Source organism: Bos indicus x Bos taurus, chromosome X, assembly GCF_003369695.1.
Source record: "Bos indicus x Bos taurus breed Angus x Brahman F1 hybrid chromosome X, Bos_hybrid_MaternalHap_v2.0, whole genome shotgun sequence".
In the NCBI taxonomy this organism is placed as follows: domain Eukaryota; kingdom Metazoa; phylum Chordata; class Mammalia; order Artiodactyla; family Bovidae; genus Bos; species Bos indicus x Bos taurus.
The window spans coordinates 85,806,238-85,833,253 of NC_040105.1; the positions used below are offsets into that span (position 1 = coordinate 85,806,238).

Here is a 27,016-nt window from a genome sequence, read left to right on the forward strand (position 1 = left end):
AAGGATGTGACTCTCAGCAAAACAATAAGAGAAAAGCTAAGAGGATCTACAAAATTCCAACCTCTTGACCCCAGCTGTAGTGTTTTCTCTAGGTCAGTCATGACAGAGTTCGTGAGTTCTGAATTATTTTCCTAGCAATTTCATTTCCCAGTTTATTCTCATTCTCCCAATATGTACTATGGAGTTCTTCAGAAGCAGTTTATGTGTGATATGCAACAGATAGAGTGAAGAAACTGATATACCCATCCACTACCTCTCTTACACTTTCCCCATGTATCCCAGTTTATTTACATATTTTCCACATATCCTAGTTAATCAAACATTTAAATATATAAATGGGGACTGAAATATAGTACAGAACTGGCAAAACAAAAATTTCACACACATTTCAATTTTCTAATTTCCTGGTTTTTGAAACTGTTTTAAAAATTCATACAGGAGAACAAGATGGCAGAGGAATAGGTGGACATGGAGTACATCTCTCTCCACGGATACATCAGGAATACACCTTCAGACACAGAAGTGCATGCAGAACACCAGCTGAGAGAGGACAGGAGTACCTGACCAGCAGAAAAGAATATATAGACCCACACAAAACTCAGTAGGATGAAGGAACTAGGTGGGAAAACAGGAGTGTTAGTAGGACTGGACCTGCCCTCGGTAGGTGGGGGAACTGAAGCAAGGGTCGGATCCCCACATCAGGGCAATTGTCTGAGTCAGAGGAGAAACATTCAAGGTTGAGAGTGAAACAGCTGACCTGTGGCAGCCTAAATGGAATGAGAATCAGACAGTCCTTACAACCATACTTACCCAAGACAGGGATGCAGATCCCCTGGAAGGTGCAGCAGCTGGTAGCTGGAGTTTAGGGATTGTGGAGCAATCCCAAAGCGAGGGCTGCTGTTGACTGTGGAGAGACTAATCAAGGGGATGTGAGGGAGGAGACTGTGGTGGGAAATGCCTGTGGAGGAAAGCCAGGCAGCCATGGAAGCTAGGCGATACTGCTGAGTCACGTTTGGGGGTGGAGACATCACCATAGCCTCTCTCTCCCCGCAGTGCCAGCATTGGCAGCTGAACAATAGAGAGGCTGGCCCAGCAAGCACCTGACGCACTGAACTACAGAGTAGGACCCCACCCAGGGTGCCCCTTTAAGTGCCTGATGTGCCAATCTACAGAGTAGAACCCCAGCCAGGGGGGCCCCTATATGTGCCTGATGTGCCAAACAACAGAGAAGGTCCCCAGGCTAGGAAGCCCTCTAAGTGCCTGAACGGGTGGAGCTACGGAGAAAGACTGGCCAAATAGGCCTTCTGATCACCAGCTACAAGAGGCTTGAAAAAAGACTCTGATGGGGCCATAACTCCTGTGGTGGAGGCAGTCTGTGTCCCTGCACACTTGGTGCTGCCAGGGTCCCCGCAAGCCAAGCAGCTGTTGCAGCTTCACCCTCAACTCTCACTGGGGCAAAGCTGCCACAGGCAAAAAAAGTCTTGCGCCTCTGCATGTGGGGTCACTTCGGTAGTGTCCTACTCTTTGTGACCCTGGAGACTGGCCTGCCAGGCTTCTCTGTCAGGGAGCAGGGTTCTCCAGGCAAGAATACAGGACCGTGTTAGCCAATACTGGTTTCCATGGCTGTGCGGCGCTGGAGCAGCCCTGAGGAGATACCCCACGTCCAAGGTCAGAGAAGCCCAGCAAGATGGTGATGCTAAAGCGACCTTGAGGAGATACCCCACGTCTAAGGGCAGAGAAGCCCCAGCAAGATGTTAGGAGGGGCGAATTCACGTTTAGAGTCACACCCCATCTCCACAAGAGACACTCAGAGGGCTCAAACAAACCTTGTGTGCACCAGGACCCAGAGACCTCACAGAGACTGAGACAGAACTGGGTTTGAGTGTCTCCTGTGTAGGTACGGGTCAGCAATGGACTGCCGCAGGGGCAGGGGCCCTGGGTGCAGCAGACTTAGGTATGGCATAAACCATCTTGGAGGAGGTCACCATTAATCCTACCATAGAGCTGCCAGAACTTACACAGGACTAGGAAATAGACTCTTGGAGGACACAAACAGAACGTTGTGTGCACCATGACCCAGGAAAAAGGAGCAGTGACCCCACAAGAGACCAACCCAGACTTGTCTAGGAGTGTCCAGGAGTCTCCAGCAGAGGTGTGGGTTGGTGGTAGCCTGCTTCAGGGTGGGGGCACTGAGTGTAGCCGTGCATGCATGGGGCCTTTTGAAGGAGGTCACCATTATCTTCATTACCTCCACCATAGTTTCAGTTCAGTTCAGTTCAGCCCCTCAGTCATGTCCAACTCTTTGCGACCCCATGAATCGCAGCACGTCAGGCCTCCCTGTCCATCACCAACTCCCGGAGTTCACTCAAACTCATATCCATTGAGTCGGTGATGCCATCCAGCCATCTCATCCTCTGTCGTCCCCTTCTCCTCTTGCCCCCAATCCCTCCCAGCATCAGGGTCTTTTCCAATGAGTCAACTCTTCCCATGAGATGGCCAAAGTATTGGAGTTTCAGCTTCAGCATCAGTCCTTCCAGTGAACATCCAAGACTGGTCTCCTTTAGGATGGACTGATTGAATCTCCTTGCAGTCCAAGGGACTCTCAAGAGTCTTCTCCAACACCATAATTCAAAAGCATCAATTCTTCGGTGCTCAGCTTTCTTCACAGTCCAACTCTCACATCCATACATGACCAATGGAAAAACCATAGCCTTCACTAGACGGACCTTTGTTCGCAAAGTAATATCTCTGCTTTTTAATATGCTGTCTAGGTTGGTCATAACTTTCCTTCCGAGGAGTAAGCGTCTTTTAATTTCATGACTGCAATCACCATCTGTAGTGATTTTGGAGCCCCAAAAAATAAAGTCTGCCACTCTTTCCACTGTTTCCCCATCTATTTCCCATGAAGTGATAGGTCCAGATGCCATAAATAACAGGGAGGGAACACAGCTCCACCCATCAACAGAAAATTGGATTAAAGATTTACTGAGCATGGCTCTGCCCATCAGAACAAGACCCAGTTTCCCCCTCAGTCAGTCTCTCCCATTAGGAAGCTTCCATAAGTCTCTTATCCTTCTCCATCAGAGGGCAGACAGACTGAAAACCACAATCACAGGAAACTAACCAATCTGATCAAATGGACCGCAGCCTTGTCTAACTCAATGAAACTATGAGCCATGCTGTGTGGGGCCACCCAAGACGGACGGGTCATGGTGGAGATGTCTGACAGAATGTGGTCCACTGGAGAAGGGAATGGCAAACCACTTCAGTATTTTTCCTTGAGAACCCCATGAACAGTATGAAAAGGCAAAAAGATAGGACACTGAAAGATGAACTTCCCAGGTCGGTAGGTGCCCAATATGCTACTGGAGATCAGTGGAGAAATAACTCCAGAAAGAATGAAGAGATGGAGCCAAAGCAAAAACAACACCCAGTTATGGGTGTGACTGGTGATAGAAGCAAAGTCTGATGCTGTAAAGAGCAATATTCCATAGGAACCTGGAATGTCAGGTCCATGAATCAAAGCAAATTGGAAGAGGTCAAACAGGAGATGGCAAGAGTGAACATAGACATTTTAGGAATCAGCAAACTAAAATGGACTGGAATGGGTGAATTTAACTCAGATGACCATTATATCTACTACTGTGGGTAGGAATCCCTTAGAAGAAATGGAGTAGCCCTCATAGTCAATAAAAGAGTCCGAAATGCAGTACTTGGATGCAATCTCAAAAACAACAGAGTGATCTCTGTTTGTTTCCAAGGCAAACCATTCGATATCATGGTAATCCAAGTCTATGCCCTGACCAGTAATGCTGAAGAAGCTGAAGTTGAACAGTTCTATGAAGACCTACAAGACCTTCTAGAACTAACACCCAAAAAAGATGTCCTTTTCATTATAAGGGACTGGAATGCAAAAGTAGGAAGTCAAGAAACACCTGGAGTAACAGGCAAATTTGGCATTGGAGTACAGAATGAAGCAGGGCAAAGGCTAATAGAGTTTTGCCAAGAGAATGCACTGGTCAGAGCAAACACCCTCTTCCAACAACACAGGAGAAGACTCTACACATGGACATCACCAGATGATCTATACTGAAGTCAGATTGATTATATTCTTTGCAGCTAAAGATGGAGAAGCTTTATACAGTCAACAAAAACAAAACCAGGAGCTGACTGTGGCTCAGATCATGAACTTCTTATTGCCAAATTCAGACTTGAAGAAAGTAGGGAAAACCACTAGACCATTCAGGTATGACCTATATCAAATCCCTTATGATTATACAGGGTATGATCAGGCTTCATTTATTCCATTTATCTCTAGTGACATTAGCTTAAAGGACAGGAGGGGCAAAAGCCAAGGGAAAAAGAATGACTGGGGCGAAAAATGAAGCAGAGACTTGTGATCATTCTGCATTATCATGGTGATCGGAAAATTAGTTTTCATCTTTAAGACATTTGCCTTCCCCTATATAGGTTCCAGACACAAATTTTGATTCTGCATCATCAATTTCTTTTTCAGGAAAGTCAACAGCCCTTTCCCTGAACTAAGAGCAACTCTGGCTGAACATGGAGGTCCAAAAATCCACTCTGGCTTGGACTGGACTAGGTGTGAGCCAACAGGGTCAGATAAGAGAGGAAAACTGGGTCCCCAGAGCACCACTAACTAGAATTTTGGTTTCCCAACCAGTTGAACCCTCTTCCTCTCCTACCCCCGCCAGGCCTGAGGAAACAGCACTGGTGATTGATGCATCCACAGGCAGCCCACACCACGGGGCTGCCAATTTGTCTGCTAATCTTTGTTTTTTTCCGAGAATCATTTTCCTCTTCCTGGAATCAGATCCAATGTTTAAGGTAATGGAGCAGCAGACTTGAACCCTCAGAGAAGATTTGGTCTCTGTGCCTCTTTTCATCCCCACTGCCCTGACCCTAGATTGAGTCATCTGAAGAGTCAGTCACCTGTACTATTGCAGTGCTTGCTGCCGTGCTCAGGCACTCGGTCATGTCCGACTCTTTGCAACCCCATGGACTATAGCCTGCCAGGCTCCTCTGTCCAAGTTAGTTTTCTAAAATGTGTTTCTAATCATGTCACTCCTACTGTTTTTAAAAGATCTTTGAGTAACCCAATTACATGGACTATTATTGAATAAATAAATTTGCTCTGTTAGTATCAAATTCCCCATTATCCTTATTTCCTGTCTTTATAGCCTTCACCACGATTTCAACCTATCTTACTTATGTGTTTTCTTACTTATTGTCTGTCTCCCTCTTCTGTTGGAATGAAGTTTCCGTTTGATCAATGTTCTTATCTGTCTGTCCCCAAAACAGTGGCTGACAATGTTAGATAATAAATATTGACTGAATGAAGGACTCAATAAATCAAATTCTGTTAGCCACAGTTAATTCTTTTTTTCATAAATGAACTTTATTTACTTTAACGATTACAAATGTAATACATGCTTACTGTAGAGAAACTGGAAAGTACAGAGAAGTAAAAAGAACATTAAAACACCCATAATCCCACCACATTAAGGCAAACACTGTTCACATTATGTTCTATCTATGCCTGTTTAAAGACCAAGATCTTTATCAAGAGTGCTGGCCACGAAGCACAATAGCCAAGGGGAGTGAGGGCAATTAACAACTGAGGAGGTCACCCAAAGGTCAGAGCTAGAAATTTCACACTAAGGGACAAGACAATGGCCACTGACAATAGATCAAGACTTCAGAAGTTGACAACAGAAGAACAAGTTGGGTTATGGTAAGAATGTAGTGAGATGATGCTTGTCAAGAGTTTAGCCCACTATCTGTCACATAGTACATAAACAATAAACATTAGCTATTACTAAGATTATTACTATGGGTCAAAACGAATGGTTCAGGATGGAGACTATAAACAGGACAAGGGCCTTGGAGACCAAATTTAAGTGCTATGAGTTGGGGCATATAGGGACAAGTATACTGGATGAAAAGGATGGTATTGGAGTGGGCATCACTCTCCTTATGGGCTCCCTTGCCAGGTGAAATGGGACCAGGGCTTCCTCAAGTTTGCCTGATGACATGTGGCAAGACACTCTAAGGTGTTTTTGAGGTAGGACATAGTTTCTCCTGCCTAGACTTCTCCCTGGACCAAGAATTAGCACTGTCCTTGTTGGTAATGGGAGTTCAGAACCTCATACATTGAACATTCTTGAAGTCCACGTTCTGATTGTTGGGGCAGGTTAAAGGCATGTGGGGTGAAAGAGAAGGTCAAGTCAACCAAGTGAGGGATAGGGTGGGATGCACCTGGAGGGGGTGCTGAAGGGGGAAAGGCCACAAGTTCTAATGATGTAATTGCATGGAATGAGTCTAGGAACCAGTCCTCAAGTTAGCAGCCAAGTTGGATATCACAGGAGAAGAGTCCAGGTAGCATTACTTGTTAGTGGGGGCCTTCTGATGGCCTGTGCTCTTTCGAAGGTGGTCGTGCAGACCCTCTTGAGGGTCTTCATGCTCTTTCAGGTAGTAACAGCGTTTGGGAACATGCTGGTGCTGGGAGTGAGAAAAAAAAAACAAAAACAGCAAATGTAAGAGCCATGCTTACTATGACAAGTGGGGTTCCACCTGGATAATCTCAATCACTTAACATGTCAAGGAACTTGGCCAACGTACCTTATTTGTATAAAAAGTGTGACCAAGGACTAGACTGGTCAAATTCCCTAGTGACCTGGGTCTACAACACATGTGGCTGTAGGTGGGACCCAGCCTCCAAAACATGACCCCTCTTTTAGAACTGGACCTGGAATCAGTAGTAGCAAATTGGGACTGAGCCCAACCAGTCCCCTCAGAAGATTTAGACCTTTACCACCCCCAAACCCTGAGTATCTTAGGTAGGGCAAGGCTCCACAAAGTTAATGGAGTTTGGGTTAATATGCCCAAAACAAGGGCCTAACCAGGCCCGCTGATGAAATTCCAGGTTGAGGCTTATGGTCTAGGAGCTCAATGCCTCCCCCAACCTCTTCCTTAGTCTACATAAAGGAGCAGGATGCCTTCAATTTTCTATTCAGAAACCTTGAGTGTGTTTCCCCATCATTACCTCCTCGGTCTGCTGCTGGGGGTTCAGTTCATTCTCCATTGCTTCCTCACTATTCCGCTTACAGGGTGATGTCAGAACCTGGCTGGAGCTGCCTCGGGAATTCTTCTCTCCGGCCAGCTGGCACTCGGTATAGAGAGACCTATCTATCAGCTCCTTTAGGCTGCCAGCCACCTTCAGGAAGATCCGGCCCATTTTGGTGGCAACAGCTTCAGAGAGTCCTTCCAGGAACCTGGTCCGCAGAATGGCATCAGACCAAGACAAATGTCGGGCCAGCAGAAGGAAGTCAGTGGCATACTGCCTGACCGACTTCTGGCCCTGCTTGGGATGGCAGAGAACTGCACTGAGGATGTCAATTTCAGACAGGGAGTCATATAAGCCCTGGGATCTTCTCAGGAAAGATTTATCTTCACTGGTGAGGGGGTTTCCTACCTCCATCTGCAAGATGGACCACCTCTCTGCTGCCCCCAGATGAAGAGACACCAGAAAAGCCATTTTCTCTGAATCATTCAAAAATCCCTTCATTTGCTTCTCCTCATCAATCTCCACCTCCTCTTCCACAGGGCATGAACCCCGGGCTGCTTCTTGTTCTTCTAAGAGGTAACAGAGTGCTGGGGTCAGCATGCCAAAAGATGGGACTTCCTCTGATGGTGGCTTTACTGTTTTGGGGGGGGTGGTCGTCGCATGTGGTGTGGACTTTGATCCCGAGGCTGTGACATTGATGCGAGGGGCAGATGTTTCCCCAGAGTCTGTGGCTTTGATTCCCAAGGTGGACATCATTCCAGGGGCTGCCATTTGGGATGCGAACATGGCTCCTGGGACTGTGGCCCTCATTAGTGGCATGGACATCCCCCCAGAGGATATGGGTCTTAGAAGTGGCATGGACATCATTCCAGAAGCTGAGGCTCTCATAAGTGGTGTGGATGTGGCTCTGGAAGCCGAGGCTCTCATCAGTGGTGTGGACATCTTTCCTGAGGTTGTGTATGTTGTTTGTGGCAAGGACGTTGATCCAGAACTCACAACTCTTGTTTGCAGTGTGGACATTGCTCCAGATGACAGGCTTTTCATTAGTGGTATGGATGTCTCTCCAGAAGCCATGGCAGACATCAGTGGCATGGGTGTTACTCCAGAGGCCACAGCTCTCACGGATGGCTTGGACATCCCTCCCGAGGCCATGGCTGTGGTTTGTGCGGTGGCCATCTTTCCAGAGGCTGGACCTCTCATGAACTCTGTGGACACATCTTCAGAGACTGAGGGTCTCCTTGGGGGTGTGCACATAATTCCAGAGACTGGAGCCCTTAATAATGGCGGGGACATCACTCCCAAGCTGGGGGCTCGCATGGATAGCGTGCACACCTCTGCAGATGCTGCTGTGGGCATCTGTGGTGCAGATGTTGCTCCAGGGGCTGGGGCCCTCAACAATGGCATGGGCACCCCTCCAGAGGCCACAGCTGTCATTTGAGGCGTGGACATCACTCCAGAGGCTGTGGATCTCATGAGTGGTGTGGACATCGGCCCAGAGATTGGAGCCCTCATTTGTGGCATGGACATCATGCCAGAGGCTGTGGCTGTTCTTTGCGGAGTAGACATTGCTCCATAAGCTGGGGCTCTCAGAGGGGTGGTGGCTATCTCCCCAGAAGTTGGGGATCTCGTTGGTGCTGAGGACATCTCTCCAGAGGATGAAGCTCTTGTGAGAAGTGTGGACACCTCTCCAGGGTTTGAGGCTCTCATCAGGGGTGTGGATACTGCCCCAAAGCTTGGGGCTCTAATTTTTGGTGTGGACATCACTTCAGAGGCTGGGGCTCGCATCTGCAGTGTGGACATCCCTCCAGAGGTCATGAATCTTTTGAACGACATGGACATCCCCCCAAAGTCTTGAGTGCCTATTGGCTGACTGGGCATCTTTCCAGAGACTGTGGATCTCATTAGCACTGTGGGCATGGTTCCAGGGCCCGGGGCTCTCATTAGGGGCACGGACATGCTTCCAGAGGCTGCGGCTGTCATTTGTGGTGTGGACACGTCTCCAGAGGCTGGGGCTCTCATTAGTGGTGTGGACATCCCGGCAGAGGCAGTGTCTGTCATCTGTGGCATGGACATGGCTCCAGAAGCTATGTCTCTCATTAGCATTGTGGAGATCTCTCCAGAAGCTGCAGTTGTCATTTGCTGCATGAACATTGCTTCTGAGGCTTTGGTTGTTGTTAGTGGCTTGGACAATGCTCCTGAGGCTGTAGCTTTCATCAGCGGCACGGACATCACTCCCGGGGCTGTGTCTCTCGTTAATAGTGAGGACATGGATCCAGAGGCTTTGGCTGTCATCTGTGGGGTGGACATGGCTCCAGAGGCTCTCATTTGTGGTCCGGCTGTCACTCTCAAGGCTGTGGCTCTCCTTTGTGACCTAGATGTTGCTCCAGAGACAGGCGCTTTTATTTGCAGTGTGGGCACTGACCCAGAGGCTGGGGTGGTCATTTGTAGCATAGATACTGTTTCAGAGATGGGGGCTGTGCTGGGTGGGATGGACATTGCCCCCAAAGCTGGAGCTCTCATTCGTGGTGTGGACTTTGCCCCACTGGCTGGGACTTTCATAAAGCCCGTGGATGTGGCTCCAGAAATTTGAGCCGTTGTTAAGTGTGTGGACATTCCTCTAGAGGCTGCAGTTGGCACTGGCTCTGCGGACATGGTTCCAGAGGTTGTGGCTGTCATCAGTGGGGTGGACAGTGCTGCAGAGTCTGGGACTGTCTTTAGCAGCGTGGACATATTGCCAGAGGCTGGGGTTCTCATTCGCAGTGTCGACCTTGCTCCAGAATCTGAGGCTCTCGCTGACGAAGCAGACATCTCCCCGGAGGCTGTTGCTCTCGTTGGTGGAGTAGACACAATCTGAGAATCTAGATTTTGTGTTAACTGTGAGGACATAGCTCCAGAGCTTTGGGCTGGCATCAGCTGGGTGGGCATCCCTCCAGAGCTCAGAGCCATCATTAGCAGTGGGGACACTGCCTCAGCATCTGGGGCTGGCTTTGACAAGATGGGCATTTCTCTAGCCTCGGGGACTGACAGGAGTGGTGAGGATATGGCTCCGGAGCCTGGAGCTGTTGTTAGTGGTAAAGACTGTACTGCAGAGTCTGGGCCTGACATTAGCTGGGTGGACATTTCCCCAGAATCTTGGGTGCTCGTTAGCTGGGTGGACATTGCTTCAGAAGTTAGGGCTGACATTATCAGTGAGGAGATCGCTTCAGAGTCTGTGTCTGACATGAGCAGTGAAGAGATCTCTCCAGAGACCAGGGCAGTCATTAGCACTTTGGACATTGCTTCAGTGTCTTCATCTGTAATTTGCAATGGTGACATTCCTTCAAAGCCTGGAGCTGGCGTTGGCTGTGTGGACATCTCTCTGGGGTTAATATCTGGCATTAGCAGTGGGGAGAGCTCTCCAGAATCTGGGGCTAGCATCAATGGTGTGGCCATTGCTTCAGAGGATGAGGCTGACATTGCCAGTGGTGATATGTCTTCAGAATCTGGTGTTGCCGTTAGTGCTGTGGACATTGTTCCAAAGTCAGGAATCATCAGCCCTGGGGACATTAATCCATACTCTGAAGTGGACAGCAATGGAGACAATGTTCCAGAATCTGAGGCTGGCATTAGCAATGGGGAAAGCATCCCAGAGTCTGAGGTTGGCATTAACAATGGGGACAGAGCCTCTGAATCTGAAGTTGGCATTAACAATGGGGACAGTGCCCCAGAGTCTGACAGGAGCGGTGAAGACACAGCTCCAGAGTTTGCTGTTCCCATTAGAGGTGTGGCCATGGTGTCAAAGGCTGGGGATGTCATCAGCTGTGTGGACATCCCTCCAGGGTCTGATGCTGAAGTTGAGACCATAGGCTGGACACTAGAAGGCAGAATTTGGCCTTCTGCTGTGTTCTCCTGCGTTGGTCCAGAGAAGGTCATCTCCCTATTTTGGGTGTCGCCATTTTCCTCCCTCAGCACATTGCTGAACTGCAGTGAATTTAAGGGTATTGATGTATCTGCCATGGCCAAAGGACAGTGTGTAGAGAACCTCTAAAGCAATTATATCAGGGGTCCTGCTGAAGCCCAAGTGGCAAGAAAATCTGTAAACAGGAAACAAGTTTAGCAGTCAAAAGGCAAATCAAAAAAATGGGGAAATAGACAAATGACTCGTGATGGAGACCTCTTATGTGTTTGCTGGCTCTGTGGCATCAGAGATGGGCCTCTCAGGTTAAAGAAGCTGTATGGCATTAAACAAATTCGAAGCTGGAGCAACTATCCTTTCCACCTCTATCCTTTTCAAACCAACCTGCTCAGTCACACGGCACACACACTCAGTTTATAAAAGCTATCAACACTGGCAACTTCAGCAGCCCAGAGCCTGGGAGGTCCTGGTTGAAATGAAACAGCAGCACCACCTTCTGGAAAATTGTGAGAAGTGCAGGTTCCTGAGCTACGCTCTCTTCCCACCATATAGCACTAGCAAGCCAGCCAAGGGCCTGGATGAGAACACCTTTCGCCCCAGGATAACTATTAGTTCCTAGTGCTCACTGAGTCCTGCTAATGCTTTAATCCCCATTTTACTACTCTAATGGACCTAAATGTCTTCCTCAGGAAAAGGAAGGCATTTAACTGACCAATGAGAGTAGCATTCCACAAACTGAAATTCCTGTTTATTAACATTTTGATTTTTAATAACAAAAATCACCACTACTACTACCACCTACTGCTCACCTAGTGTGTTCAAGGCAGTACACTTTAGCATCTGCAGTGTACCAGGATGTAGAAGCATTACACATTGGAATCTTACAATAGTCGTATTATTCCCATTTTACCAGTGCACTCAGATTAGTTGGGATTGGGGTTAGAATAAGACCACTGAAACACTAGAAACTGTTTGTCTTTGACTATCACTTACTCCTTGGGGTTGCCTAGCCTTTGGCATCCCTAAGGCTACATTCAGTTATCTCTCTGATGTCCTAGATCATGGTTCACTTGAAGCTCAGTCTATAGGAAGTACAAACTTCAAGCTTCTCTGACAACTGGGTAAGAGTGAGTGGGCAAGCCCAGAGCCTCACCCCTCCAGCCCCCTCCCATAAGCAGCCTCCAATGGGGCTTCTTGGCACAGAACTTGGAAACTAACACACACATGACACAATGTTGACATGTCCCCTCAGCCTGCTCATGCCCCCAGTGGAACACTTGCTCATTTGGGACAATGTCATAAAACTCATCAATCTGGTGCAGCGTGCCTCCATAATAATATTGAGAATGCTAGCAACAGAAGTGCCAAATGCTCAACATCTCTTGAGCATATGATGACTGGCAAGTACCCTACTGGGCACTTTACATGCACTCTCTTACTTGGTCCCCACAGCAACACTGAGAGATTTTGGTCATCCTCAGTGACGGTCATCCTCAAAATCCTCATCTTACAAAGGAGAAAACTAAGATCCAGAGAGGCTTCATAATTTGCCTGCAGTCACTTGGATTCCCAGGCCCACCCAACTCCAGAGACCCCTACTCTTCTCTGCTGTGCTATAATGATCCACCTTATCTGAAACACTGGCCTCATGTTAGGACCGTGGTTACTCTAATAATTGGTGCAATGGGAAAGATGGGTCAAAAGGGAAGCCGTAGCTGACCACCCCCACCTACCACATCTTCAGAAAAATCCCTGAACATGCCATAGTTTCCCACCAGGCAAAACCCGGAAAGATCTTACCTTGTCAGTCAGGGAGAAGAGAGGGAGTATGTCCTTTGCGCCCCTAGTTGTTTTGGTCTGGCCAATTTACTTATGCCCCATGCCCAGCCAGTTCATTAAAGTAAGACCCAGTACCAGCAGCTGTTCTCTGCAATCTCCCTTAGCTATCCCCTGCCACGCCCCCCTCCTGCCCGCCAGCCAGCCAGCCTGCCCACCCGCCCACCCGCCCCACTGCTCCTGACTTGCTAGTGCTTGCTCTGTCTCTCTGGTCCCAGATTCCTGCCTCTATATAGGCTCTGACATTTGCCTCTGGCCGCGTTTCACTTGACAGCCCTCCAGAAGCTCCACTTTAGCACTTGGCCTATGCAACTCCACCCTTCTTCCCCTCGCCCCCAGTAGCTGCACCAGGCCACTCTGCCCACCTCTGGCCATCCCAAAGGAAAGAGGAGAGTCACACAAGTAAAGAGATGAGACCGAAAGGGTCTTGGCTCAGGAAATGAGACATTCTCTCTGTGGCTGAGTGGACACCAGGGTCGTGGGAGCCAGGCGCTACCACCAGTGGGCCGTGGAAGAGCAGGTAGGGGATAGAGGGAACAGGGCTGGAGGCTGAGTGGAGCAGTGGAGAAGAGTGGGTTCAGGTGCGGGTAAACCAGGGTTTGGAAGGATGGGCCACGGGGCTTAAGAGAGCCCAGCAATGGTGACAACTAAAAAGCCTACTGGCCCTAGTGTCAGAGACTCAGTGGGAAATCTTGCAACCAGCTACCCTGCCATAGGGTTAGAATTCAACAATGAGGCTCCAGGGCATCCAGACAACTGGCAAGAAAAGCATGCCAATCTTAAGCATACCAGGTGAGAGCTTGCTCATAGAAGCAGGACTTTAGCCTGCTTTCTAGAACTGGGGCACAAGATCAGAGTAAAATTAACAAAAAGGTTTGCCAGAGCCTTCTGAATAAGGAGCCCTCCAACCCTTATACTAAGGGCAGAAATGATCCCTGAGCCCCGAATAGGGCAAAGCCTTTAGATGAAGTTGAAGTACCCCAGGGACTCAGAATCTAGGGGCTGGGGGGAGGCATTCAGCTTGTTATAAACCTCCCCATGCTCCAACAACCAAAGATAATTATCACCCCACAATACCTGGGCACTCAGGCTAAGCACCACACTTGTTTTATATCCTTCACACCTCATGGCCACACCTGCAAGGTAGGCAGTAATACCATTCCCATTTATTTTATGCTTTAGAAATTTTTTCCTTCATTTTCTTTTTTTCAATTTTCTTTTTTATTGAAATACAATTGATTTATAATGTTATGTTAATTTCAGGTGTTCATCAGTGATTCAGTTTTATTGTATATATGTGTGTGTGTATATAATATATTCTTTTACAAATGGTGAGAGGTGCTTGGAGAAATTGTAACCAATATCATAGAACCCGCACATGGCAAAGCCCTGATATGAGCCCAAGTTAGTCTGATTCCAGAATCAGACTAATTTCCTCTCTTGGTAAACAGACAAGTGATTAGAAACACTCCCCAAGTACCACCGTGCTCTTCCTACCCCCACTAATGGCTGAATCATCATTGTGATGATAATAATAATAGTAATAATAATAATACCAACTGACTTGGAACTCTTGCTACATGCCAAGAACTACGCTGAGGGTTGTACATGCATTCTCTCATTTGATCCCAACATCTATCCTGTAAGCTAGGTGTTTTTAATTCTCAGTTTACAGATAAGAAAACTGAGTCTCGGTGAAGTGAACTGACATGACCAAAACCATACAGCTCCATTTGACTCCAGAACTCACTGTAGTATACTACTCAAAGGGAAAACTTCCAGTCACTCTCCCCCTACCCTAAACCAAAAAGTACTCACAGGGAACCCAACAACAACAATTATTATTATTATTATTGTTATTATACTTAATAATAACAGCTAACACTTACTGTGCCAGGCACTGTGCTAAGCACTATACATGCAAAATCTCATTTGCTGCTCACAGCTGCCCTATGAGGTAGGTATTATCACTCTCGTTTTCAGATGAGGCACAGAGAGATTAGTTAGCTTTGCCAAGGTCACATAGCCAGAAAGCACTGTTGTTTATGATCATAAAAACTTGGAAATTACCTAAATGCCAGCATTAGAACCCAATCCACTGAATGATTAAACAAATCATTGTACATCTCCAGTGTCCAGTGAAAATGAGTATCTTATTTTTATAAAATAAATATGTATACTTTTGCAGAGAAAAAAAATACAGTTTGGAAAGATGTATACCAAAATGTTAACAGTGACCATACCTGAGTGACTGGATTAAAGAGAATTTTTACTTTTGTTTTTCTTAGCTGTATTCTCTCATCTGTCCATATAAATATTATTGTATTAGAAGAAAAAAATATTTTTCTTTCTTTTAAAAGGTATGTTCCTCTACAGTTCTATCTCTAGCCCTCTCCTCTCCTCTCTCTAAGGGCCCCCAACATCTCCCCACCCAAGTAACCTTTCTCCTCCAATAGGCTTAATTCTTGTATCACTGAGATCCTTGGTCAGTAGTGACCTCTGAAAACTGTCTCTAATGGCTTATTTTATTTTTTATCATTACTTTTTAAAAATCCAATTTCTTATTTTTCTACTTTTATTTATGCCTAAGAATTACACAAGTAATCTAGGAATATATTCTCAGGATAAAAACTTGAAATCCTACCTACAGATAAAGCCAGTCCTGCACCTACCCCACCCCACCCCATCCCCTCAAGTTCCATTCCTCTGTCTGTTCACAGTTGGGTGTGTCTCCTTCCAAACTTTTTCTAGCTGCAATGGCATTTGGAGTTCATATCATGCAATTGCTTGCAAAACCCAGGGTGTGCAAAGAGCTCCTGTTAGAAAACCACTCTGACTCTGGACATCCAGGAGTTCAAGTTCTGGTTCATTGTGACCATTAATCATCAGCCATCTTCTAAGGTGGCTATCTAGCAAGAGTGCTTGCAGGCTCAGGCCATTTGGGTCCCAGATTTTCATTTTGTTCGTGCCAGTGTCTCTATAGACACAGAGAGGGGAGGCCTACTAAGGAAGGAAAAGCCCAGAAACTGCTGCTTAGCATCTCAGATCTCTCACGTCTGGCCCAGTCTACATTGATCAATACAGCTAGTAGGAAGTGTCACATGCCTGCTGCCTCACAAAAGGTAATTGAGTTTGGGCTAGCTGCTCAGGGAAATAAGAATAAACAAGAGACAGTTCAATATGTCAACAAATAGCTCTCCAGCTCTTGAAAATAAACTTTTCCTGAGATTCTGCATGATAGCCTCTCCCTGCCGGCACTAGCAAGCAAGCATTAAGATAACAGAAAAGAGACAACCTCAGGGTAGAGAAAGACTTGATCTACTTGAGGGTCTGCCACCTCCCTCACCCCATTGCTCACCCCACTTCTCCAATAGCCTTGATGCTTAAAATGCCCACCTGGCTCTTTATAAATCGAAGGGGGAAAGAGCTTGCATTCACGGAATCCTCACTCTGCCAGGCACTGGGTTAAGCTCTTTACATATATCACATCATTTATCACACAACAAACCAATGAAGTGGTTTTTTTAACCCTAATTTTATAAATCAGCTTAAAAAAAAAAAAACAAGTGGAGAGAAAATAAAATCAAGTAACTCACCTGGGCTCCCACAGCCGAGAGGGGGTGAAGCTGGGCTTGTCACTCGCGACTGTCTGACTCAGCTGGTGCTCTTAACTCAAAGGAGAGTCACACACTGTCTTCGAGTCTCTGAAGGGCTGTCATATGGAAGAGAGGGTAGGTGTGTTCTGGGTAGCTCCAAAGAGAAGGATTTGACTGTTAGTTGGGAATTACACTTTCATTGGATGTGCTGCAAATTCCCCAAACAACATGTATATGCATGTCCAACTCTATAGGGAAAAAAACATTATAAAAAGAGCAAACGGAACTGCCTTGCATTAGCTGCCGTCCTGTGCAATCGGAGAGAACAGGAGGGATATCAAAGGATTGCACATGGGCAGCATCCCAATTTTCTTAAAGAAGGAAACTACAGACCAGTATACTGTAAACTCCAGAGCTGTAAGCTTGATGTCAATCCTTGGAGAGATTCTGCCGCAGATTATGAAGCAGGTAATTTATAAGCACTTAGAATGGAAGTGGTGATAGAAGGTACCTAGAGGTTCTAGCAGAACTGAAACCAATTAAGCCAGGTTCCCAAGACTGGCAGCTATCACAAACCAAAAATCTGGGGAGACTGACAGTAGGTTGCCAGGTTTTTATTTCTCCAAATAAAGGAACAAGCAAGACAAAACAACCTCAAATTATCATTTCCTAGAAAGGGTTTTCTTTAAACACAAAAAGAGAAGCAAACAATCTCAGAATAAAGGACAGTTCTTTCAGTGAAATAGGTTTCGCTTTACAGAACACTGGCTACATCGTCCTCAGGCTTTCTCATTGCACCCGAGGACTGCAATAATTTTCCTGGAGGATGGGCATTTATCCAAAGACCTTCTTTAGGGAATCCCTCACAGTGAAAATATCAACAAAGATAAGATCAGATACCTGTAAGACAGGAAATCTTTCTGGCCAGAACTGGGAAGAACGGAGTTTGACCTTAGCCTAAATGAGGATATTAACATACATAAAGTGTCCACATAAAGGAGCATGAGAGAAATAGAACTTGCCAAGTGCAAATTCAAGCCCTGCTGGGCAGGACTTGGCCAGCACATTTGACTTTTGCCATCCCTTGGACCACCCAACTGTCCTGTAGGAATATTTGCCTGATGCCATTAAGCATTTGGCTCACAAACCAGTTTCTGACTTGAGACACTCCAAGCAGCCTTCAGACTATTACTGGTCTCTCCAGGGAGAGTTCCTAAAGGCAAATGAATTCTCAATTGGCTCAATACTATAGCCAGACTGGGGTTCTACAACAATCTAGAAGGCAGCTTCTAACTTTGGTCCCATCCTGTTCAATCCTCTCATCAATGGTGTGAAGAAGAGCATAGATGGATCTTTTACACAACTATTCTAGCGCTGAGGAGAATCTCTATGTTTGGCCTAGGAAGTAGATTTACATTTTTAAATCCCATGGTTTATAGTCTATGTCTCTGCCTTTGGGCATTTTCTCTCCTGTTCTTCGCTGCCAATACCGGAAGTCTCTGCAATGTGTGCTCTTTGTGGAAAATGCTTAGTGACGGTATGGCTGCTATGAGCTCTGCCTGCTGAAGAACAGGTAGGTTTTTCTCTACAAAGTGCTGAGCCTTCATCTCAGGCCTGCCATCTTTCCTCAGGTAACTGGTGTCAGTGGATACTTCTTGAATTAGAAAAGAGGACAGACTAATGTCCTCATATTTGTAGAATCAGCCCTATTTCCCAAAGAGCGTCAATTGGACTTTGACCTCATCTATTGACCTTGACCTTATTTCTGAAGGTGAAGTCAGAGCAGTTTACAGTACCTGCCATACTCCCTCAAACTGCATTTCTCTAAGTGTGGTTGGGAAGCCCTTTGCATTAGTCATTCTTCTGTGAGGACTGTTAAAATGCAGATGCAGAGTTGGGAGGTGGGGCTCCACATTCAGAGAGTCAAACTCAGTAGGTCCAGAGTGAGGCCGAGGAATCTGCATTTTGACCCAAGTGATTCTGAAACCCTCTAGAGTTTAAGAACAGCTGGCTTAGGGATCTGGACACCCTGGATATTATTTTTAATTAACTAATTTATTTTAATTGGAGGATAATTGCTTCACAATATTGTGATGGTTTCTGCCATACATCAATATGAATCAGCCACAGGTATACATGTATCCCTTCCATCCTGAATTTAATATCAAATAAACCAGGATTCCAACTCCCAGCACTGGCCTGTTATCTTTTCTGTAAAACAGGGATAATAACGGTACCTACCTCACAGGATCTTTGAATGTTTTAAACACAAAACATGCGTCAAGGGTCTGGCACCTAGTTGAAGCTCAGTCACCTCTCCTGGGCCTGCTTATTTGTGAGCCCTGCTGCCTGTATTCTGCCCCTGTTGCCAACTGCTCACTCTTTCTAGGTCTGGTATTCAAGCTCCCCAAGCGAGAGACTCTCATTGGTCCAAATTTAGTCACCACTGTGCTTGTTGGGCAAAGTTCTCATCCCACGTTCCCTCCTAGGCAACTTGCCAGCCTATAGAGTGACTGCTCTTGGATCAGATGCCCTCTCCTGGCTCAGTCGGCTATTGGCAGGGAGAAGCAGGGTCACGTGGGTACCAAACATAGCCACCTATTCATAAGAAACTGCTCCTTCCCTCGGCTAGGGTCTGCGGATGGAAACTCTTTAGAAGGGGCCTGTGGGTGTGGCAGGAATTCTGAGGCTTAGCCCATCCAGTACACCTAGGCTTCTCATTTATCCAGCCTGCCAAAGGAATGAAGCATTCAAGTTCACCGAAGTCTCTATTTAATTCCTACTTTTCATCTCCATCAGGCCAGGAATACCAGTTTTCAAAAAACTAGACACGGTGAAGGAAAAAAAAAGAATACCTTAACCCTAAGAATGAGACTGTCTGTGTCTAGAACACGTTCTTCAGTTTTCAAAGCTCTTTCACATCTATTTCCTCATCACAGAGTCTGTAAACTAGCAGCCACAGGCTGGATTCAGACTGTAGAAGGATTTTATTTGACCCCTACAATGTTTTTGCCATTTTTTAAAGTATTGCTAACATTCGAAAGTCAGGAGATTTCACCTACATAATGCGGGAAAAACAGAAAACTCAGATCCTGGTTCTGAGATGGGAACAGTCAGGTGGAGCTGGGTAAGCTGCTCCTTGTAGATGGACCACTGGCTCACCATTTTGCCTCAGTACCCACCAGCCACTGACTTTTTCACAGTGACTTGCTTGGCCCCTGTGGGCCTTTGAAGCCTCATTTTAACCCCATCGAGCTTGTACAGAAGATGGTTAAGAGCACAGATTCTTAGGCTGAACTGTCTGGGTTAGAATCCCAGTTTTGCCCCTCACTGGCTTTGGGACTCTGCTCAGGTGATTTAACCTCTCTGAGCCTCAGTTTCCTCATCTGTAAAATGGGCATGATGGTGATAATAATAATGCCCACCTTATAGGGTTATTGGCCCAACTAAATCAGTCAATGTGTACAAACTGCTTAGAACCATACCTCGCACATGGCACACACTAAAGAAACGTAGTTTAGTAGCTAAGTCATGCCAACTCTTTGTAACCCCATGGACTGTAGCCGCCAGGCTCCTCTGTCCATGGGATTTCCCAGGCAAGAACACTGGAGTCGGTTGCCATTTCCTTCTCAAGGAGATGTTCCTGACCCAGGGATTGAAGCCAGGTCTCCTGCACTGACAGGTGGATTAGTTACTGCTGAGCCACCAGGGAAGCCCAAAGAAACATTAGCTTCTTTCATTGTCCACAATTTCTTACCTGGCTTTTTGACATCCAAAGGATTCTGAAAACTGAAATTTTGTGGCAAGCTCATATGGTAGCCAAACTGGGCCTGAATTGTTTTGTGTGTTATTCGCTCAGTCAGTCATGTCCTAACTTTTGCAACCCCAAAGACTGTAGTCCACCAGGCTCCTCTGTCCATGGAGTTCTCCAGGCAAGAATCCTGGAGTGGGTTGCCATTCCCTTCTCCAGGGGATATTCCCAACCCAGGTATTGAACCTGGGTCTCCTGCATTGCAGGCAGATTCTTTGCTGTCTGAGCCGCCAGGGAAGCCCAGGCTATTCATTTATCCCATTGAGAAATATTAGTGTGATTGATGACAGAATACTTGCCCCAGATTCCACAAGGGGTATTATATATGTTATAGGTACCATATTGCTTTACTAAAATATAAAAAAAAAAAAAAAAAAAAAAAAAACTCATGAAATCCAGAACATATGTAGTCTCAATGGTTTCAGATAGAGGATTGTAGACCTGTATTATTATTAATTTGTATACCCACTTGACAGATGGGAAAACTGAACTCCTGGGCACTAAGCAACTGATCGACAGTCCTACAGCTTGGAACTGGACATAACGTTGACCCCTATGCATGAAGCCCCTAGTGCCTAGTGCTGCGGTATGCACTGGGCTCACTGTAGGCGTGTTGATACAGGCTACCAGTCAGGGTCCCCTAAGGAACTGAAGCCTGCCGTCAAATACTGAGAGAGACAAACCCTCCCCCTAGTAGCATTCTTGTGACCCTTGGCATTAATCTTCACTATTGATATCACTGGGGCTTCCCCAGTGGTGCTAGTGGTAAAGCACCCACCTGCCATTGCAGGAGACACAAGAGACATGGATTTGATCCCTGGGTCGGGAAGATCCCATGGATGAGGTCATGGCAACCCACTCCAGTATTCTTGCCTGGAAAATTCCATCAACAGAGGAGCCTGGTGAGCTACAGTCCAGAGAGTTGCAGAGTCAGACACCATTGGGTTAGGATTAGAATGGGGATTACTGTCTTCATTTTACCCTGAGATCCAGCGAAGAGAAGTGACTTGTCCCAGATCACTCAGCAAAAGACAGGCAGATCTAGAGCCAGAAACCAAATGCTCTGCGTTTTTCTTATTAAACTCCAAGGCTGATCCAAGGGAGATGTGTGCTATACTTTTCACATACTGACCCACACTCTCTGCAGACAATCCTAAAATTTCAACACACCTGATTAAAGGAGAATGACCCAAGATCTTGCAAATATCAAAATGAGACCACGTGACTGAGTGGACCTCAGCCTTCCCAGTACCATAGGCAGCATTGTATAAACACCATCCAGTCAGAAGCCAGGGAGGAGAGATTTCTCAAATCCCAAGAAAATCACAGAGACCCTACTGTTTGCCCCTCTCTGTTGATTTTTTAGGCGCTGACATTTATTTTGTCAAAGGTCAAAAGAAATGAAAAATCTACTGGAAGGGGAATTACATCAGTTATGGAGCAGCATCTTAAAGAAACCTTTGCACAGTATCAGTTCCCATGTTGGAAATGCAGAAAATAGAGCACTGCTATTTCATACTGTCGGTGCATCAGAGACCTGGGAATGAGAACAGCATCCCCAGGAACTCCTGCCAGCCCCCAACTCTGCACAGGGGAGCTTTCTGACACCACCAGCCACTTAACCAAGTTGGAAGAGAGAAGGCAGGCCATGCCCCAGGTGACCTCACGTCTCTCCTAAGCTCATGGCTCGAGTTCCTCCTACCAACAAATCCGCACTTTGATCACACACCCACAGCGACCCAGATCTTTGAATTCAGCAATTCTTTCTCAGGTTTCAGCGAGGCATTGGCAGCCTGAGCTATTTTGGGACACTTTCTCTGCTGTGGATGCCACTTTCGGAATACGCCAGAAACACGCTCAGCACTAGGAGCTCTCCATCCTGGACCTGTTTTCGGGTTTGCTTGCGCTCTCTCTTCCTCTGGGCTGATCGTTTGGAGGACAGTCATTCTTGCCAGCCTAATCCCAGGAGCCTGACTACCTTGCTGGGCCACAGGCTCCAAGAGGCAGTGTGGCTGCCAGCACCCTCACGAGAAGGGGTATGGAGGCGCCAGGCAGCCAGGAAAGACAGATGTCCTGGGGAGGTAGAGGGGGTGATCTGAGTTTGGATATGGACTGAAAAAAACAAGAGGAGAGGGCAACAAGACTTTCCAAACATCTTATTTTTACAATCATCACCTCCTAAGCTGATGCAACTGACTCAGCAGGCATTCAGGAACCTGCCTTCTCCATTTTTCTGTCCGAAAATCCTCTGCACCTGTAAGTACCGGGGCTCGTTGTCACTCATACTGTCTTTTATTTGGGGCAGGGAGGGAAGGGCCTGGGGTAGGTCATCAGTCAGGTGTGGGCAGGCCCATGACTTTGGAAGAATTCCTGACACCCTCCCCCACCCCCGGAAGTGCTTCTGAGTTCGGAAAATGAAAATGCCTTTTCGTTCTTTCCCAAACCCCCAGCATACTAGAAATGCCACACAGCCTTCGGGGGTCTTCTGTTGAGCAGTGCTGTGCACATCCAATGGCTCGAGTTGGACTTAATGGGAGAAGCGCGCCCTGAGCATTTGAATTTCTTAAATGTGACCTCAGCTACTGTTGTGGGTACAGTCACTGCTGGCTTCTCCATCTTTTACAAAGCAAATTGCTGAAACGGGGCAAGATGTAAACAGGACAGTTGAAATAGAATTTAGCAACTCCTCTCTGTTGAAAAGGGCAGTGGGGCTTGGGCTGATAGTCAGCCCAATTAGAAACGCAGCCACCACACTGCAAGCTCCCTGCTCTGCCGCGAGATGGCCCTTTTCAACATCTTCCCAGTCTGATGGAAAGAGAGGCCAAAATAGACATGGGCTCCCCAGGAAAGGAGGAGCTTTTATTTACTGCTTTCCTGAGACACTGGACATAGTCTCTAGCCAGTTTGTCAGTCCCTGAAGCAGCTCAAACGAGGGCTCCAAAGAGTCCTAGATGACAGAGCCCACCCCTGTTACCTGCCCCAACACCAAAGCATTCTTAGGGCACAGGACATGTTTGGAGGCGAGTGTGAGGGATGCCTTTGATAGGAAATTATCTGGATAAACTTACCAGGATCCATACTAAAAACAGTGTCCCTCTAGGCTTTCCTAATGACTTGATGGGTCATGAATAAGAACATAACAAGGTCAGAAGGTCTTGCCCTTTTTTCCGTATATAGCAGCACAGAAGGAACACTGTCTTTGGCAGAGAAAAAGCAAAACTGGCTACTTTCAATTTCTCAGCCTGGCAAAATCAGCTGCTTCTCATTTGTATTCTGCTAAGAGTCTGAGGAAGATTAGAGGAGAAGAGGGCTCATATCAGTGCCAGAGAAATGAAAAGAGGAAAATCACCCTGTCTAGGGTGGAGATTGGATTTGTTCTCAGGTTATAGAAAGAAACTAGTCTCAGGAGGAATTTGGCTTTGCTTTGACTACTATTGTTTGTGTGGTCTTTGGTAACTCATGGAGCTTAGCAGTCCTTCCAACAGAGCTCTGAGAAAATGATGCTTGCATCATAGAAGTTCATTATCTGGAAGACTTTTTAGTCAAAACCTTGAGTGGTGAGTGAGAGGAGGGAGTTCATTCGATGTGATGGATTCTAAAAAAAATAAGCCAGCTTCTGGCCTGGTGGTAGCCTGAATTTGATGTCTACTTCATGGTATTCCAGGAGTATTAAGAACATTCCCTTGCCCTTCCAAATCTCTCCCTATCCCCACCCAAGGGCTTGAAAATTCTTAAGTCCATAATTTCTTTGATATGGGGCTTTGACACCAGTTAAAATGCCAACTTCTTGGGAGGGTCAATCTGTTAAGACTCACCTGGATGTATCCCATCCTGATGGCAACTCTGATAGCAGAGAGAAGAGAGTGCAGGAACATGAGATTACTGTAGGTACAGAGATAAACCTCAGAGCAGGAGCTGGAAGCAGGACCTAGGTCAAGGCCAAAAGGACCAAGAGAGTCCATTGGCAAAAAGGGAAAGTTCTCATGAAAGTGAAGTACAAGACAACTTACTAAAGGTGAGACTCAGAATTTGGGTAACAAGACAAAGACGCATTTAATGAACCTGGGGACAGGGAAGAGGAAGGAGCTCATCTGCTACAGTGGGATAGGAGATAGAAGGGTTCCCTGCAAAGGCACCCCCGGGCTCAGTTGCCTGAGCCACTGAACTAGGGACTCTCAAAAATGTGAAGAGGCCTTGGTACAAAGAATCAAACAGATCAAATACTCTGGGACCCCTCAGCCCCGGCATTTCTCCAGCCCAAGAGGGTGGATCAAAGGAGCGGATCACATAGGGACTTAGCCTTGGAGCCTCTGCCCGACCTGTTCCTTGGATTGGGAACTCATACCCAAGGGAATTCATGATAGATACAGTCACTCACCTTGTTCACCAGAAGCTATCAGATGCAAAGAGAGGTTGCCCATGCAGAACCACAGGCCCAGGGGAAGGCATCCCCATATCCCTACACCCTTCCTAGGGCCTAATAAACAGAGTTTGGGAGTAAGACTACCTGGGCTGAAATCCTGGCTCTGCCACTCCATAGCTGCATGGCCTTGGGCAAGTCATATAACCTCTCTCAGCCTCATCTGTAAAATGGGCACAATATTAGTAGGATCTATCAAAGAGTGTCATGAAATGAGGTGATGCATGTAAGGCCCAGCATAGTGCCAGGTACGAAATAAATATTTCACAAAAATCAGCCACGATTAAGATTTCCAGCTCTCTGCTGTATGAACCATCATCTGAGAATGGGTTACAGCAGCAGGAAGTCCTGCCCAGGGCAGATCTACCACCATCAGGGTTACCATTTCCTTAAAGTAGCTCTCTTCCTCCTTTGCTTCCCGGTCCCACCAGATGAGAGCTTTCCCAAGCCTTTCCTCTCACTGATTTTATATCCACCCCACCCCCCAGCTAGCTAACTAGACAGATTCAGCATTAGGGATCCATGCAATCATTTTCTTGGCTTTCCTCAACCACAGACTGAGCTTTGCTACTCCTTTCCTAGTGATGAGCTGGAGTTATTTCTGGGAGGGTGGGGTCCAGAAGGGTGAAGCTCCCTAGAGAGTACAGAGGCTCAGTCATGTCCAACTCTTAGCAACCCCATGGACTGCAGCCCACCAGGCTCTTCGGTCTATGGGGACTCTCCAGGCAAGAATACTGGAGTGGGTTGCCATTCCCTTCTCCAGGGGATCTTGCCGACTCAGGGATCAAACCCAGGTTTCCGAGCCACTCCAAGCACTCAACAAAAGGAAAGGAGTGCCACCTAAAATTTCAAATCTCTGGTTCCTGTAAAGCTGACTGCAACTGCAGCATCAATACCTAGCCATGGCCACTCACACTGTGGCTCTCTGATCCTGTGGCTGCTGACCCACCAGCACACACCCCCGACCTCTGTCTCCCATCCTCCCTCCCCCTTCAGGACATCCCGTTGTCTGGGCCCCAAGGTGCTTCAGCTTCAAGAGGATTTCCTTCACTTCCTCTCTTCCCCCTCCCCGCCCACTCCTGAGGATTCACTCTCTTTCAAGGGGTGTGGTGGCAAAAAAGAGCTCTGCTTTCTGTGCAGGCATGCCCTCAGCGTGCTCTCTGCATTCAAGCCCTCCCTGATTCTGCTTGGCAAGGGGGCTGCGGAGGAAGCCCCCCTAGCCACACTTTGGGTACCTGTAGAATTAGCAGACAGGCTTCCAGTCTCAGAGACTTAAGTGAGACCAGTTGTGGAACTACTTCAGTCCAGGAGTTGGCTCAAATGCATATTCCAGCTATAATCTCCATAGAGATACAGAGTGTCTGGGCTTGGGGTTCATCCCTGGAATCTGCATGTTTAAAAAGCGTTCCTTGAGCCACACCTTAAGAAACGTGGTGCTCCATCTTGTGGAATGAGGGCAGGGGATGGGGAGGAAGATCGCTGGACTCCGATTCCTATAACCAGCCCCAGCCTCCATCCTGACTCTCTTACCCAGGAAAGCATGTGTAAATGTCTTCTGAATCCTGACTTCTCATTCAGGCAGCAGCTCTTAGGTTTTGTTTTTGTTTTTGTTTTTTTCACAAAGACCCGGAGCAGTTTTAAATATCTGAACTGCAGATCAAAATCATTGATGCTACCAATCTGAAGTGCTAAATGGACAGAGAACTCTTATCTAGAGGTGTTCTGAGCTACTAGAGGCTCTAGAAGGCCTGGTGCTTCCCAGGTGGTAAAGAATCTGCCTGCAATGCAGGAGATGTAGGTTCAGTCCCTGGGTGGGGAAGATCCCCTGGAGGAGGGCATGAAAACCCACTCCAGTATTCTTGCCTGGAGAATCCCATGGACAGAGGAGCCTGGCGGGCTACAGTCCATGGGGTCGCAAAGAGTTGGACACGACTGAAGCAACTGCACACAGAAGGCCTGGGTGGTTAATAGCATGCTGAAGCCACACTGGTAGACTTAGACTCACAACCCAGGCCTCCTATAAGCTGTATGACCTTGAGCAACTTAATCTTTCTGTGATTTGTTTCTTTACCTGTAAAATGGAGATAGTAATAACACCCCCCTCACAGTGTTGTGCATGTGGAATTAGGAATTATTTCGTCTAATGTGTTTAGAACCATGCTGGGCCTACATTAAGTTCTCAGGAAACATGATATGCTATGATTGTTACTATTAATATTATATATATTGTTACTATTATATATATACTTATATACATATACTTATATATGTATATATAGTATATGTATATATACTTCCCTGGTGGTTCAGACGGTAAAGAATCCACCTGCAATGCAAGAGATGTGGGTTTGATCCCTGGCTTGGGAAGATC

General features: G+C 46.8%; 1 protein-coding gene across 1 annotated transcript in view; it reads right to left on the minus strand.

The window, feature by feature from the left end:
- Window positions 1-5,401: 5,401 nt before the first annotated feature.
- The window catches only part of RTL9 (retrotransposon Gag like 9), a 149,956-nt gene continuing 128,341 nt past the window's right edge, over window positions 5,402-27,016 (minus strand). The window contains exons 3-5 of the mRNA XM_027534272.1: window positions 16,415-16,560; window positions 7,067-11,160; window positions 5,402-6,522 (exon numbers count right to left, since the gene is read on the minus strand). Coding sequence (XP_027390073.1) covers window positions 6,406-6,522; window positions 7,067-11,083 — 4,134 coding nt within the window. The 5' untranslated portion in view covers window positions 11,084-11,160; window positions 16,415-16,560 and the 3' untranslated portion in view covers window positions 5,402-6,405. The remainder of the gene's footprint in view (window positions 6,523-7,066; window positions 11,161-16,414; window positions 16,561-27,016) is intronic.